Source organism: Vombatus ursinus, unplaced genomic scaffold (assembly GCF_900497805.2).
Source record: "Vombatus ursinus unplaced genomic scaffold, bare-nosed wombat genome assembly UNPS02014808.1, whole genome shotgun sequence".
Taxonomy (NCBI): Eukaryota; Metazoa; Chordata; class Mammalia; order Diprotodontia; family Vombatidae; genus Vombatus; species Vombatus ursinus.
The window spans coordinates 2,306,224-2,321,034 of NW_020954586.1; the positions used below are offsets into that span (position 1 = coordinate 2,306,224).

The 14,811-nt window shown below is 48.7% G+C and overlaps 1 protein-coding gene across 3 annotated transcripts in view; it reads right to left on the reverse strand.

The window, feature by feature from the left end:
* INPP5D (inositol polyphosphate-5-phosphatase D) overlaps positions 1 to 14,811 on the reverse strand; it is a 134,886-nt gene that overhangs the window by 76,489 nt on the left and 43,586 nt on the right. For all 3 annotated transcript variants that reach the window (XM_027875252.1, XM_027875250.1, XM_027875253.1), the window contains exons 3-5: positions 10,534 to 10,684; positions 7,149 to 7,320; positions 3,212 to 3,352 (exon numbers count right to left, since the gene is read on the reverse strand). In XM_027875252.1, the coding sequence (XP_027731053.1) occupies positions 3,212 to 3,352; positions 7,149 to 7,320; positions 10,534 to 10,684 (464 nt within the window). The remainder of the gene's footprint in view (positions 1 to 3,211; positions 3,353 to 7,148; positions 7,321 to 10,533; positions 10,685 to 14,811) is intronic.

Below are 14,811 nucleotides of genomic sequence, written 5' to 3' on the forward strand. Positions count from 1 at the left end.
ACAAGTGATGCTGCAGAGGTGAACTGCCAGTTGCCAATAATGATGACAAAGAACTTTTATGACAGCATCCTTTCCCAGGAATGATATCATCTGTAACCCCTAACAGACATCTCCCCTGCACCTGGAGTTAAAGGGAGTGGGTCAGTCCAGGAGAAGCTCTCAAGGTGGTTTAAGGGCCATGCCTGGAATTAAGAAATTCCTATACCAAGTGGACACTATTTGACAAAGCAAATGGGCATCTCATCTCTAGGAATTAGGTAAAAGAAAATCTGGCAAAGGTCAAAGGGGAAAAAAAATCTTATTGGGGGGTGGGGGTGGGGGGTAGGAATTATACCAATCATAAAGTCTAGCTTTAGATTTTGAATTATCTGAATTATTTGAAAAGTATCTAAGTCACCCATACTCTTTGACCCGGTGAGCCCACCACTGGGAGTATACTCTAGAGGAGAGGAGAGGAAGAGGGAGAGGGAGGGAGAGAAGGGATGGGAAGGGTAAGAGCGAGGAGAGGAAGGTCTAACACAGGGGTTGGGAACTTGCAGCCTCAAGGCCACATGTGGCCTTTTAGGTCCTTGGGTGTGGCCTTTTGATTAAGTCCAAGTTTTACAGAACAAATCCTTTTATTAAGTGGATTTGTTTTGTGAATTTTGGATTCAGTCAAATAGCTGCACTTGAGGACCTAGGAAGCCACATGTGGCCTCAGGCTGCAGGTTCCCCACCCCTGGTCTAGCACACACTAAAATATTCATAGTTACATTATCATGGCCAGCATAGAGCAGGCAGGAACTTAGACAACCTCTAGCCTAAACCCTCATTTTGCACATAAGGAAAGAAGCCCAGAAAGAGGAAGGTACTTAGGAGAGTTCAAACGGTAAGTGCAGAGACAAGATAACCCAAAGAAAAGTGTGAAAGCACTTTCCTATCTACTACCTCACTTGATTACGTACTTATGACCCTCACAACACCCTGTGGTAGTGAAAATATGATGACTCTTATTTTATAGCCAGGAACCTGAGGCCCAGAGAGGGTGGGTGACTCACCAGCACCACCCAGGTAGGATGTGACAGAGACAAGTCTAACCACCAGGGTTTCCTAACTCCCATGCTAGTTGTTTCTAATCCTCTGGTACTTCTAAGCTTAGTTGTGTGCCCATGTAAAAGCTAGAAGGGGCCTTAGAGATAACCTAGCCCAACTCTCATTTTACCCATGAAGAAACTGAAGCCCAGGAATGAGGTGATTTGCCAAAGGTCATAGAAATAGTGTGTAGTAGAGTGAGACTTGAACCAAGGACCTCTGACTCCCAAATGAACACGTGCATAGACACGTATCCCCAAGAGAAACAGTCAACAGATATAAAAAAATTTTCCAAGAATTGCAAACTGTAAATGATCACATGGAAACATGCTCCATAACCCCCACAATGAGAGAAAGGCAAAACAATTCTGAGAGTTCACTTCAAACAATGTCAATCAGCAAAGACCACCAAATATAGAGGGTCAATAAAGTGTCACAAAGTGTCAATGTTGAAGAAGTTTTTGGGGAAAGAGGTAGATGGATAACATTCAACTGTATTGTTGGGGGAAAGCAGTGAATTGGCTCAGTTGTTTTGGATTTTGAGTTTGAATTATCGATGAAAAGTGCCCAAGGGTAGGGAACCTGCAGCCTCAGGGCACATGTGACCTTGGGTGTGGCCTTTTGACTGAGGCCAAGTTTTAGAGAACAAATCTTTTTATTAAGGGGTTTTATTCTGTGAAGTTTGGATTCAAAGGGCCACACTGGAGGTCCTAGAGGGCCACATGTGACCTTGAGGCTGCAGGTTCCCCACCCCTAGAGCCCATCCATACCCTTTAACCCAGTGATCCCATCATTGGGCATATATTCTAAAGAAGTCAAAGAAAGAAAGAGAGGTCTAGTATACATTAAAATATTCACAGCAGCATCTTTGTGGTAGTTAAGACTGGAAACTAAGTGGATACCCATTAACTGGGAAACGGCTGAAAAAACTTTTGGTGGGCTATTGGAAGGAATATTGTTGTTCAATAAGAAATGGCAAATGAGAGGAATTCAGAAAAGCTTCGTATGAATGGAGAATAAAGTGAACAGAACCCAAAGAACACTGTATTTAACCACTACCAGGTAAATGAAGAGATCACAAAAGGAATCTGAACACTGAACAACTGAAAAAAATCAATAAAACTCCCAAAGGAAACACAAGGAAACATTCTCCTTTTTTTTGACAGACAGGTGAGGGGTAGGGAGATTACCAGGACAGGATGATACATCTATTGTCAAATGTGGTCATAGCATCAAATATTTTTGCTCAGTTGTGGTTCTGTCATAAGAGAGAGTTCAATCTGATAGAGGAAGGAGTTCCCCCCCTCAAATGACTGTGATGCATCAATAAAACATATTTCAAAAAATAACGTAGATACTTTGAACTGTCTCTAATAAGTCTCTATAACTGGTTACTAGTGATATTCTATTGATATTAATATTAACAGTAGTAATAGATACTGGTAATAACTGTTCATCATAGTAGTGCCAGAGATAAAAGTGTTAGTCATAATCGTAGTTGTGATGTGGTAGTAATGTTTGTAGTAATGATGGGATGAGGTATCGCAATGGCATTGATAACAGTACTGATGGCAGCAATGATAGCAATATTTATGGTGGGAGTGGGAGTGGTAATGGCAGTAAGAGGAGTACTAGTATTACTAATAGTCATGGTGTAAATAGTTGCAGTAGTGATAGTACTAGTTAGTGTGAGCAGTGGTAGTGATAAAAGTAGTAAGGACTGTAGCAGGGATGATAAATATTGTAATGCTTCTTCAAGAAGCTATCCAGAACATGCCTTGATTATTGTAATGATGGCAGCAGGTATAAGGATGGCAGTAGCAACGGTTGCTGCAGCAATGGAGGTGGTGGTGATAGGAGGAATGATAGTAGCCGTGGACCCTGAGGTCCCTTTCAGCTCTGTATATTTGATCCCAATAGTAGCTGCAATGGTAGTAGTACTAATAGTTCTTGTTGTGTTAATGATGATAATAATAGTAATGGTAGCCATAGCGATGGCAGTGCCAGTCACAATAATGACAGCAGCAGTGACGCTAGTTCTGGAGGTACGATAATAGCAGTATGAGATTAGATTACAAGAGGTTGTCCCTCACTGATGGAAGGATCATCAGCATTTTAATCTCCCCCTTTCTGGGCCTACCTGTAGAGCTCTTTGCAGAGGACCATGACAAGTTTCTTGAGATGGGGGAGATTACTGGATCCTGTCTTCACAAATTCAGCATCCAGGGCCATCTGTGTGTTCACATAATCTTGGATGGCTTTCAAGTGCTCTTCAGGAAGCCTAAAGGATGATAACAGCATGGATTAACTCATGGGCCCCCCACTGCTACCAGCCCTTAATACCAACAATAAAGAATAGTCATTAGTTTACATCCCCAGGCAAGAGAAACGTGACCAGTTGGTTGGCTGGATGGATAGCAGTACAGAGGAATGACCGCTTCACTGACACATTGCCTTTAGTCCTTGCAATGGTCTCTTTTGTACTGGTCTGGGAGGGAGAACTTGTGACAAAGTGGGGGTCAAAAGAGACGAAATGATGGTTTGGGGCTTTCTTTGTAACCCCAGACCTTGGCACTTTGTCTAGCAAACAGTAGGCGATTAATAAATGCTCTTGACTTGATTTAATTATCCCAACAGTGGGGAAGGGAATCCAGCTGAACCACAGGGATTGGGAAGGAGCAGGTGTGGCCATTGCATGAGGGGAGTATAGCAGCCTATCTGCCTGTCTGAGTTGCATCACCAGCCCAGATGGTTAGCAGAACATAGGCTGGGGGAGAGGGTATTGGGAAGAGGATGCTACCTATACCTGAACATTCCCTGAAGACCACAGGACCCTGATCTAACAAACTCGGGCTATTGGCTTCGACAGCATTCCCGATCATTCCACATCTGACTGGGAGGCTCCAGGTCTCTGGAATTGTCTTCCCGATCATCCTTGCTGGACAAACGCTATAGTCAGCCTCCGTTTCTCCCCAGAAGAGTCTACCTGTATGAGTCTGGCCACAGAAAAGCATTGCCCCGTACAAACCACTGGCCCTGCTCAAGCCTGTAATCACCAGATCCACAGCTCTGCCTCTCAGGTCCATAACACCACACCTTTCCTTGTATCCCCAGAATTTAGTGCAGTGCCTGGCGCATAGTAGGGACCTTAATATATACTTGTTGGCTGACTTACATGGGTCATTAGTCAGATGATGTGACAGCGGGCTTTTGGTGTGGTTATCATGCAATAACTGTGTTATCGTGAAATGATGGGAAAAACAATTTTATGTCTGTGTAGAGGGGAAAAAAGTAATTCAGAGAGGTGATCGCTGAGTGGTTAATAGTCTTCAATGTTAACCTCACTTGAACGGTCACATTTTTCCTCAGCAGCCTTAGGGCGTTTTAAATTGCATTATTTTGAACTTAAGGCTGTGCTGTTTTTTGATGGCTTATTCATGACTTCTTGCCGCACCTGCTATTGGTCTACAAGATCACCAAAAGCGGAAGGCATGTCTCCTTTCCCCTTTGGGTGCTCCACAGAAGTCTTGAAGCCCAGCAGGTGCTCTGCAAACACAGGCTGGCGGGCAGCGTGGTGGCTGGATGAAAGACCGGTTGTATGGTCAGTGGGACAGATGGGCAGTTGAAGAGTTACATGGATATGTCATGATAATAGCAAGAGCTAGCATTTATCAAGTACTTTAAGGTTTGCAAAGTTCTTTACATACGTTATCTCATTTATTCCTCGTAACAACCCTGGGAGGTAGATGCTATTATTGTCCCCATTTTTTCAGATGAAGAAACTGAGGCTGAGGGAGTCTGAATGACTTGCCCAGGGTCACACATCTAGTGAGTAGTTGAGGCAGGATTTGAACTCGGGTTTTCCTGACTCCAAGACTGCACCACCTAGCTGCCTGGATGGATAGAGAGCAGCGAATCAACATAGCATAGGAGGGTAGCATGTGATGGCCACTGATGGGGCATATAAAGGGAGACCCAGGAGCTGGCAATTCTGAAAATGGCCCATTTTCACTCCAATAGGAAAAGTAAATCCAAGAGACATAGAGGAGTGACAGCCGGGGTCCAAGGATCTCTGATCTCTGAGGACGGGAAAGGGGTGATGGGAGTGGTCAGTGCAGAAGTCTAGTGGCGTTGGTGTAACCCTGGGGTCCCGCTAGTGACTAAAAAGTGTTTCCTGAACACTTTGCTGTGTACCAAATGACAGATGTATCCTGTGGTGCACAGCTCCTCCCCATAGGGCCTCTGAGACGACAGAAGTCCCTGGGCCCCAGTAGCTTCTTTGTGTGGGATGTGGTGGTGAGGAAAGAGACTTCATCTGTGGCATAGTGCATCCTTCCCCTGACTCCATCCCTCACAGTGACGAATGGGACCCTACACAAGGTCCCCACCCCAGGCCACTGGCTGCTCCTTGGTCAGGGAAGGGCTAGGAGGGGCTGAAGCCAGTCAACTGCCACCCTGTCCCTGGGCCTCAGCAACCAGACTGTCACCACCAACCCAAGGCTAGGGAAGGCCGCTTGATTGATGGAATGATTCCTAACACGAAATCTCATTTCTATAAAACTGGTATTTTTATTCCATGAAGTAAAAGTATTCTGAGAAGTATGCAGGGAAGATAAGATAAACCATAAAGAAAGCTGTTTTCTGGGCCCCTAAGGTGGCTGACTTTGTCATTAATTCAGAAGCCACGATTCATGGCTATGCACCATGAGACCTGGACATTGAGTTGCAGAAGCACACAGCAGATGGGTACTGGATTGGAGTCAGAAGACACTCCCCAGCTGTGTGATCTGGGATAAGTCACTCTGTGCCTCAGTTTCCCTCATCTGAACATGAAACTGAAGGGGTTGGATTCCGTGGCCTCTGAGTCCTTTCCATTTCAAAATCTACGACCCCTGACTTTAGCCCCACAAATGGTGGTTTGGCTTATGGGGCCGAAGCTGCCGGGCAAAATGTGACCTCCTCCCCCCAAACCCAGAACACTTCTTCCTACAGTGGCTTGGCCTCAGCCTATGAATACTTTCTGGTGATGTCCCAGGTGTTGTCTTGGGTTGGTGTGCCGTGCAGAGCATCCGCGGGTGTCTGTAACAGAGCTGCGCCCCCATGGAGGATGAGGAAACATGTGGGGTGAGCCCCACAGACCAATTCAAAAGGCCCTGATGTTCCAGCTGACGAATTCTCATCCAGAGGTCCTGGATGTTGTCATCTCTGTTCTTGTCCTGGTGAATGCAGCCTCAGTCACAGGATTAGGGGATCTAAGAGGCCACCTGTCCAGCCCTCTCGTTTTACACGTGAGGAAACTGAGACCTCTGAAGACTGAGTGACTTGCCCAAGGTCACACAGGTAATAAGAGTCAGAGGCAGGATCTGAATCCAGGCACTGACTCTAAGGTCAGGACTCTTTCCCAGGTATCACCAAACCCGCCTTGCAGGGTTGTTGGGAAAAAAGCACTTTGCAGGCCTGAAAGCACCGTGAGTTATCATTATTATCGTTGCTTTTACTATGACTGTTTCCCGTTTGTTTATTGGCAGCCTCTCTCACACTCTGGGTCAGGCCAAGCCGGCCTCTTTTGGTTCCCCCAAGACACTGGGTGGGTCACGAGTGGTTCTGACCTGTGGCTCCTCACACTTTCCGGCCTTCTGCATCTGTTCCTCAGGTCTAGTGAATGAGCCTCCACCCCTGACCTTTCAGACCCTGTCTTAGAAGAAGCCTCAGCTAGCCAGCTCCTCACCTCCCCCTGCCCCAGGCCCAAACAGGGAACAGGGTTAACATTTAGTGCCTTGAGGGCAGAGGCCATTAAGATGCTTTTTTCCATAACCCTCACAGCCTTTCCCACGATGCCTTGCCCATCACAGGTGGTCAGCAGACATTCCTTGAGTGAATACATGAGCATTTGTTGAATGACTGCGTACATGAATTAATGATTTCTGGTCTGCGTTCTGGGCCAGCTTTGAAGGGAGAGGGACTGTGAGAGCACGGACGTATCGTCCTCCAATACCTGCTCCCTCTGGGCTTGCTGAGGCTGGTTTTCTGAGAACAACCGCTGCACCCCTCACCCCCCGCCAGGGACGAGAACTCACCCACTGGTGTCCAGGCCCTGCAGGCGCTGAAGCAGCGTCTCAGACAGAGATAACGCGCTGTGTTCCATGACTCGGGAATTATCTGCGGGAAGGGCAACTTCCTTGGCCTCACTTGAGCCCGATGCTGGGGGAAGGTTCCTGGGCGGCAGCTCGGGCGGTGAGATGAAGAATTCTGTTCCAGGGAAGAAGGCAGAAGGTTGTTTTGGCTGAGGATGAAGGCTCAGCTCGGCACATTCTACGTGCCTTTAGAAAAGCTGCCTGCAGTGTTAGCTGTCTCTCATCCTGGAGCTCCCCCCACATTAGGATAGAAGATACTAGACGACAGGCCAGGGCCCTTTTTGGCTTTGTACCCTCACGGCCTGGCACAGAACAGGCCCTTGAGAAATGCTGGCTGGATCACTGCTCGCCTCGTCCTCTTCTCCCATTTTTCATCTGCTCTCTCCTCCCTCTGCTTCCAGTGGTGCCCGTGGCCTTGCTCACAGCCCTCAGAGGAGAATGGACGACCCCTGACTTGGAAATTAAAATGGGGTGCTCTACCCCCACTTAGAGGAAACCCATGACTCAAACTGAAAAGGGGGAATTAACTCAGATCTCTCTGGACATTTTCCATCCTCCCCGAAGCATGAATGTGTAGAAACCACCACCACTCACCATCTCAAGGGAACAGGACTTCCCTTCCCCAACCAGCTCCCAGACACCCAGATTCTTGTGCCCTGAGAGAGGCCCCCCACAGCGTGGCTGGTGTAATTCCCATGTGATAAAGTGGTTTGGAAGGAGAGCCAGTCCCCTATGCCACGGGACCCAGCCATGGCTCTCAAGGTAAGTTTTTGGTTAGGTTGCTGTCTAAAGGAGTGGGGTGAGTTTGTCTCTCCTGGTCTAGAGTTCCAAGGAGCACCATAACTCAACGAGCCTGAGAGACAGATGGATGGGCAGTCTCTGAAGAAGCTCTGAATAGAACATGACACACGTTCTACCGGTATAGGCAGAAACCACAGACATTCAGCCCTCAGCAGTAGCACCTTAATGTAATTTGGGCACACTTCTCTTTCTGAGTGGAGACACCGGCCACAAGATGAAGTCACTTTCCTGGTCTTGTTGGAAAGCATCATGGAGGGGGAGGCAGGTCTGTATCTGGTCATCAGCCGATGGGCTGGACGTGACCAGAACTGGAGGTTGTGGCCGGCAGTTTAGAATGACTCACTGCCCTCAGTGGAGGCAGCTTAACGGAGATCACCAGGCAGGAGGTGAGGCTGCCAGGCTCCTGGGACCCTCCAAAGAGGGCTCAGGATCCGGGTGGTGTGGAAGAAAGCTGCCCAGGAGTCAGGAGACCTGCTTTGAGTCCTGGCTGGGCCATCTTGGGTCAGCCATGCCATTTCTTTACACCTCAGTTTCCTCACCTGTAAACTGAGGGGCTGAACTAAATGATGTCTACAATCCCTTTTCAGTTCTAACCATGGACCTCCGAAGCCAGAGGAAAGCTCAGATCAGAAAGAATGTGAACCAGGGCCAGATGTTCTCATCCCTAGAGAAAATGTGGAAGAGGAAAAGGAGGTAAAGAGAAGAGGGCAGTAGGACCCAGGGAACATCACCAGGCCCAGAGGATCTGCATCCTCAGCTAAGAAAAGAAAAGGCAGATGTGAGTGCTGGGCCACGGCCAGCGAGCTCCTGGAGAGTCCAAGTTGGGTAAATGCCCCAATGTTCAAAAGATAAAAGAGACTGGAAGGCAAATGGAACATGCTATAGGGATGAGTTACCTAGATCTTAGTGAAGCATTTGAGGAAGTCTCTTATGCTCTTCTTATGGAAAACCTGGGGAGCTGCGGTGTATTTGATAGTACAAGTATATGGTTTAGGAGCTGGGTAAATGGCTGAACTCAAAGAACAGTCAGGATCGATGTCTGCTTGGCAAGTGGTCTGGCACACTGAGGGAGTGCCCCAGGGATCTCTGCTTGGCCCCTCGTTGGCTGACATGATTGTAAATGACTCCGATAAAGGCCTGGAGGGCATGCTCATCAGGCTTGCAGAGGGCATCAAACTGAGAGGGACGGCCACCACAGCGGAGGAGGGACGGCCACCAACCTGGAGGACAGCTGGGATTCAAACATACCCTAACAGGCTCAATGCAATAAGGTGGAATTTAATAGGGGGACACATGAAACCTCTTAGTTGGATTCAAAAAGCCATCTTCACAAGCATGAGATGGGGGAGGCAGGGCTAGACAGCAGTTTGTCTGGAAAGGATCTGGGGGTCTTAGTAGACTTCCAGGTCAACAGTGTAATGTAGCAGTCAAGAAAGCTAGTGTAATCTTAGCCTATAATAATGATGATAACAACTAGCCTTGATACAGCACTTTAAGGCTGGCAAAACACTACAAATATTATCTCATTTGATCCTCATAACAACCCTGAGAGGAAGGTGCTATTATTCCCATTTTATAGTTGAGGAAACTGAGGTAGGTTGAGGCGAAGTGACTTGCCCAGGGTCACACATCTAGTAAGCGTCTGAGGCTGGACTTGAACGCAAGTCTTCCTGATTCCAGGCCTGGTGCTCTAACCACTGAGCCACCTCTCTGTTAAGCGAGGCAGAGGTTCAGAGAGTAAGATGATAGCCCTCCTGCACTCTGCAGTGGGACACATTCTTTTCAGTTCTGGGTACCACAATTTAGGAAAGATATTGATAGAGTGGAGGATGTTGGGGGTGGGGTGGGAATCAAGATGGTTGGAGGGTCATGGCAGCCTAGATTTTGAGCTGACGGGGCATTAGAGCTCATTGAATCCAAACTCTCATGTTACAGCTAAGGAAACTGAGTCCTAGAAAGTGAAGTGACCTGTTGCTGAGGGTCACGCAGAGGTGGGACCTGACTCCCAGGCCAGCCCCCTCTCCACTTGGCCCCAGGGGCCTCTGGGAAGGGCCTCCCCTCCTGCCCTCCAGGGGTCGGTTGAGTCTGGAGAAGAGGAGACGATGACTATGGTGGGCTTCTAGACGTGTCCTGCCTGGCCCCAGAGCACACACAACCAGGAGCTCCAGTGAGCAGCCCTGATCGGTGGACATCTCTAGAAGCAGAGGACTTGGGTTCACATCCAACCTGGTCACTTACTATCTGGGTGACTTTGCACAAGACATTCAATTTCCCTGGGCCTCAGTTTCTTTCTCTATAAAATGAGGGAATTGGACTATTAGATGACCTCTGAGGCCCCTTCTGGATCTCTGATCTTAAATTGCTTAGCTAGTCTGAACCTCAGTTTCCTCAGCCGTAAAGTAAAGGGGCTGGCCTCTGAGATCCCTTCTGATTGGGAGATTCTGGGGTTCAGGTCTGACCTCGGCAGCATCCTACTTGCAGCCACAGACAGAGAGCCTCCTTTGGGGATCACCTCCCCCTCTCTTACCTGTTTCCTCCTCCAGCTCGTCTCCAGCGTCTTCTTCTTCTAGCGGGACAGGATACTGCAGATGGGTCACCAGGCCCATGTTCTCCTTCTTGTAGAACTCTATGAGCTGGTCCAGACTGGTGAAGAATCTGACGGGGACCCCTTCAGATGCCTGAGGACACACCCCAGCCCAAAAAGAGTCACTTTAAAAGATGGGTCAATCTAAGCGCCTTGCCCTGGGACAGGACTGCCCTCCCACACTAAAGTGGCAGGAAAAGCCTGAGACTAGGCTGGCAGGGGCCTCCACTGGCCACTGGGCCCACCTTTCGCACTCCCCAACACCCACTCACAGCCATTTGGCAACCAGGGGGAAAGACTTCCCTCCCACCCCCTCCAACCTGCAAAGTCAGACCGAAGCTGTGGTTGACAAATTTGTCCAAAGGGCTGGTTTCACTTCTAGCTTGCTGGCTGGCTGGGGCAGGTCTTGGGGTGGGGGTGGGAGGTGGGGGTGGCAGTGGAGCCTAGAGGAAAGAGGGCTGCCCTGGAAGTGAGGAAACATGGGTTTGAATGCTGCTCAAGTCACCTTCATGCTCTGAGCCTCAGTCTCCCTATCTGTAAAATAGGACACTAAGAGGAAGATCACCTGCCTCCTCAGAGACCTCTGTGGGGAGAGGGTTTCATAAGCTTCATTGAAATGGGAGCAACAATTATTTTCATAAAAATCCCAAAGCATAAAGAATGCTCTGAGTCCCAGGAGGCCCTCTGCTTCTTCCTTGGGGTCTCAGCAGGGGCACCCGGGGCAAGTCAGTTAGTGTTTACTAGGCATTTGAGAGGCGGCATGGCCTCGTGAATAGAGAACTTGCCTCAGAACCAGAAGACGGGGATTCATACTCTTCCAGGCTGAGGCTGGTTCGGGGGTGTTGAACCCGGATCCCCTTCTTCCAAATTTAGTGTTCTTTCCCCAAGCCAGGCAGCCATGGAATGGAGGATCAGCGGTGAAAAAGAGGCCCTTGGGCAATTAAGATACAAATTGCAGAGAAGGTACCCCTGCACTGGTGGAGGGACTTTCCTCATATGAGAGTTCCCTATCCCAGTGAAGTCACAGGGTCCAGTCCGCGTGGCTGGTCAAGTCGCCAACATTTATTATGGGCCAGGCTCGGTGCTAAGGGCTAGGCCCTGGGCTAAGTACTGACTTGTTAACCCTAGGAGGTGCAGAGAAAAGAGGAAGGAAAACTGAGTGGCCCCAGTGTCTAAGGACACAGAAATCAGGCATCTTCGACACTGATTTACAGGACACACATCAATGCGGCACTTCCTCCATGCTAGGCATGGTGCTAGGTGCTGGGATTAGAGAGAGAAATGTGAAATATCCCCTGCCCTCAGGGATCTTCCACTCTACCGGGGGGGAGGGTGTACAGATGGGCCACACCAAGTACACAGACAAGGGAACACCGCAAAGGGGTCATGAAGAACTGGGCAGAGGAGTCAGAGAAAGCTTCCTGGAGGAGGTGAGCCAAGGCTCACAACAGGAGACCAAGAAGCAAAAGTAAGGAAGGAGTGCCTTCCAGGTATGGGAGACCAGTCTAGGCAAAGGTATGGAGGTAGATGGGACAGTGCGCGAGGTCCAGCAAGTGACCGTTTCACTCAGCTCTCCTGCCTTCCAGGTTTCTGGAGCCAGCAGCAAGCAGTGCAACGAATCATCACGGCGCTATTGTGTCTTAGAGGCACTATGGGGAAGCGGATAGGTCACTGGGCTTGGAGGCAGAAAGACATGTGTTCAAATCCTGTTTGAGAGACTGATTGGCAGTGTGACCCTGAGCAAGTCACCAAATGCTCTATGTACCTCACTCTTTGTTTGGAAAATGAAGAAGGTGGACTCATGGCATGCAAAGTCCATTCCAGCTAAAAATCAAGTGACTGCTTGGTCGCTTCCTGGCTATGTGACCCCGGGCACGTGTCTCTGAACCTCAGTTTCCTCACCTGCAAGATGAGGCTAGTAACAGCACCCACCTCCCAGGGTGGTTGTGGGAAGCAGATGAGATGTGAAGGGAGCCCTTCGCACACCTCAGGGCATTACATGGTCCCCAGTTACGACGGTTATCTTTGGGTCTTCTTGAGTTCTGCAGAGGCTTTGGCCAACACGGGTCCACAGCCTTAGGGCTGGAAGGGATGTCATCGGGCGTCCAGCCCAGGCCATCACGAAACAGGCTCATAGCAATGGCAGGTTACTTGGCCAAGTTAACGCAGGTAGGAAGAGGCAAAGCTGGGATGGAACCCAGATCAGAGTCTCAGTTCCCGAGCTGGAAGGGGCCTTTGAGGCCATCTTGCCCAAGCCCTCATTTTATAGATAAGGAAATGGACACCTGGGAGGGAGGTTCCTTGCCCAAGGTCACATGGGGAGCAAGTGTCAGAGGCAAGATTTGAACCCAGATCTTTTGACTCCAAGAACCTATAAACATGGCTTCTGAAATCCCTTCCAGGAGCTCTAAATGTGTAATACAGTTGCCTTATACTTATTCATTGTTATCCCAGGAAATAAGGGGGCTTGTATCATTTTGCTTTTTCCTAGGATGGTGGCAAGACTGCCTCTCTGAGACTCAGTTTGTCAATGTGTAAAATGGTAATAATCACAGCACTGACCTCACAGGCTGTGTGAACAGCAAATGAGATAATGGACGAACAAGTGCTTTGTCCATTTTAATGTGCTCGAGAACATCAGCTATTAAAAAAAAAAAACCAACAGCTACTGCTGGTTTTAAATCCTGGCATTGCCCCAGGTGACCTTGGGTGACATCCCCCTTACCCTCTGCCTCAGTTTCCTCATCCACAAAAATGAGGGAGTCAGACTTGATGACCTCAGATCCCCTCCCAGCTCTAATATCCTGTGGTTCTCTGATTCTGAGATGAAAGGAAAGAAGGGGAGTCAGAGGAAGAAAGCCACAGGGGCAGAGGCACAGGGGGAAGGAAGTGGGGTGAGTAAGAGCAGACTTTGAAAATTCCCGTAAGAAAATGCTGCCTAGTAAAGAGCAGCTGGGAGCCGGGCTCTCGTACATCCTTCTGAGGATGCTGGAAGGGGATTGTTCTTAAGAACTCTCGGGAGCTAGATCTGGGAAGGGGGGCTCAGAGGCCCTGGAGCCCAAACCCTAGCCCCTGCACCTCCATCCGCCGCACTTTAGCCTCTGTGCTCCGAAGGGAGCATCTCAGGGCATCAGCATCAGCCCTCCTGCAAGGGGTGGGGGGTAGGCTGAGCCTGGAAGAGAGTCGGGGACTCGAATGGCCAGAGGGGAGGAGGAAATGCACTTGCACAAAAACACAGAGATGGGAAATGCAACGTTGCATGAGAGGAGCAGGCAGGAGTTTGATTTTCATGGACAGAAGGGAGGAATGCATGAGGAGGCTGGAAAACCGGTTTGGAGCCAGGCCGCAAAAGGGCACTGCATAAAGTCGTGTTAAGTCAACAAGCATTTATGAAGTGCTTACTGTGTCCTGAATACTGCGCTACGTCCTGGAAATACAAATAAAAGCAAGAGGAAGGACGGTTCCTGCTCACAAGGAGATTCTATTCGAATGAGTAACGTTCAACAGTCACACTGAACCCAGGGGCACCTGTCATGTGGTGAAGGAGTATTCCTGCTAAACCGCTTTTTGGTTAGAAAGCACATAAGTACGTTCAGAAATTAAATCTTGCAAGTGTGAGAATTCATTTCACCAAGGCCGATGGCAACTTGAAACTTCTGTGGGCCTCAGTTTCCTCACATGGAAAATGAGGGGGTTGAATTTCTGTTGTCTGTTTCAGTTCTAAATCTGTGTTGCTAGGACTCGGCAACCGGCTAAATATGAGGGGAGAGGGCAAAGTGAATGACAACCCCAATGTCACAAATGTGGAAGTGCCCCAGGTGAAAATAATGAAGAGAGAAGGACAGAATTCATTTGTGCGTGCACGTGTGTGTGTGTGTGTGTGTGTGTGTACACAGTTTTAGACATGAGAATTTTGAGGTGCTGCTGGAATAACCAAGGGGCGGTGTCCTGCAGACAGATGGAAATGTGGGTCAGGAGCTGAAAAGGGAGGCCAGGCATGGTCAGGTGAGCTGAAGGAGGGGATTGTTTCATTTTTCTCTTTGTGTTTCCAGTACCTAAGCCCAGTGCCTGGTATGTGGTAGGTGCTTAACCAATACTCATTGAAGCTATCTATAGGCATATGAAAAAATACTCCAAATCACTAATAATTCAAGAAAAGCAAACTAAAGCTTCTCTGAGGTTTCACCTTATATCCATCAGATTGGCAAAGCTGACAGGAAA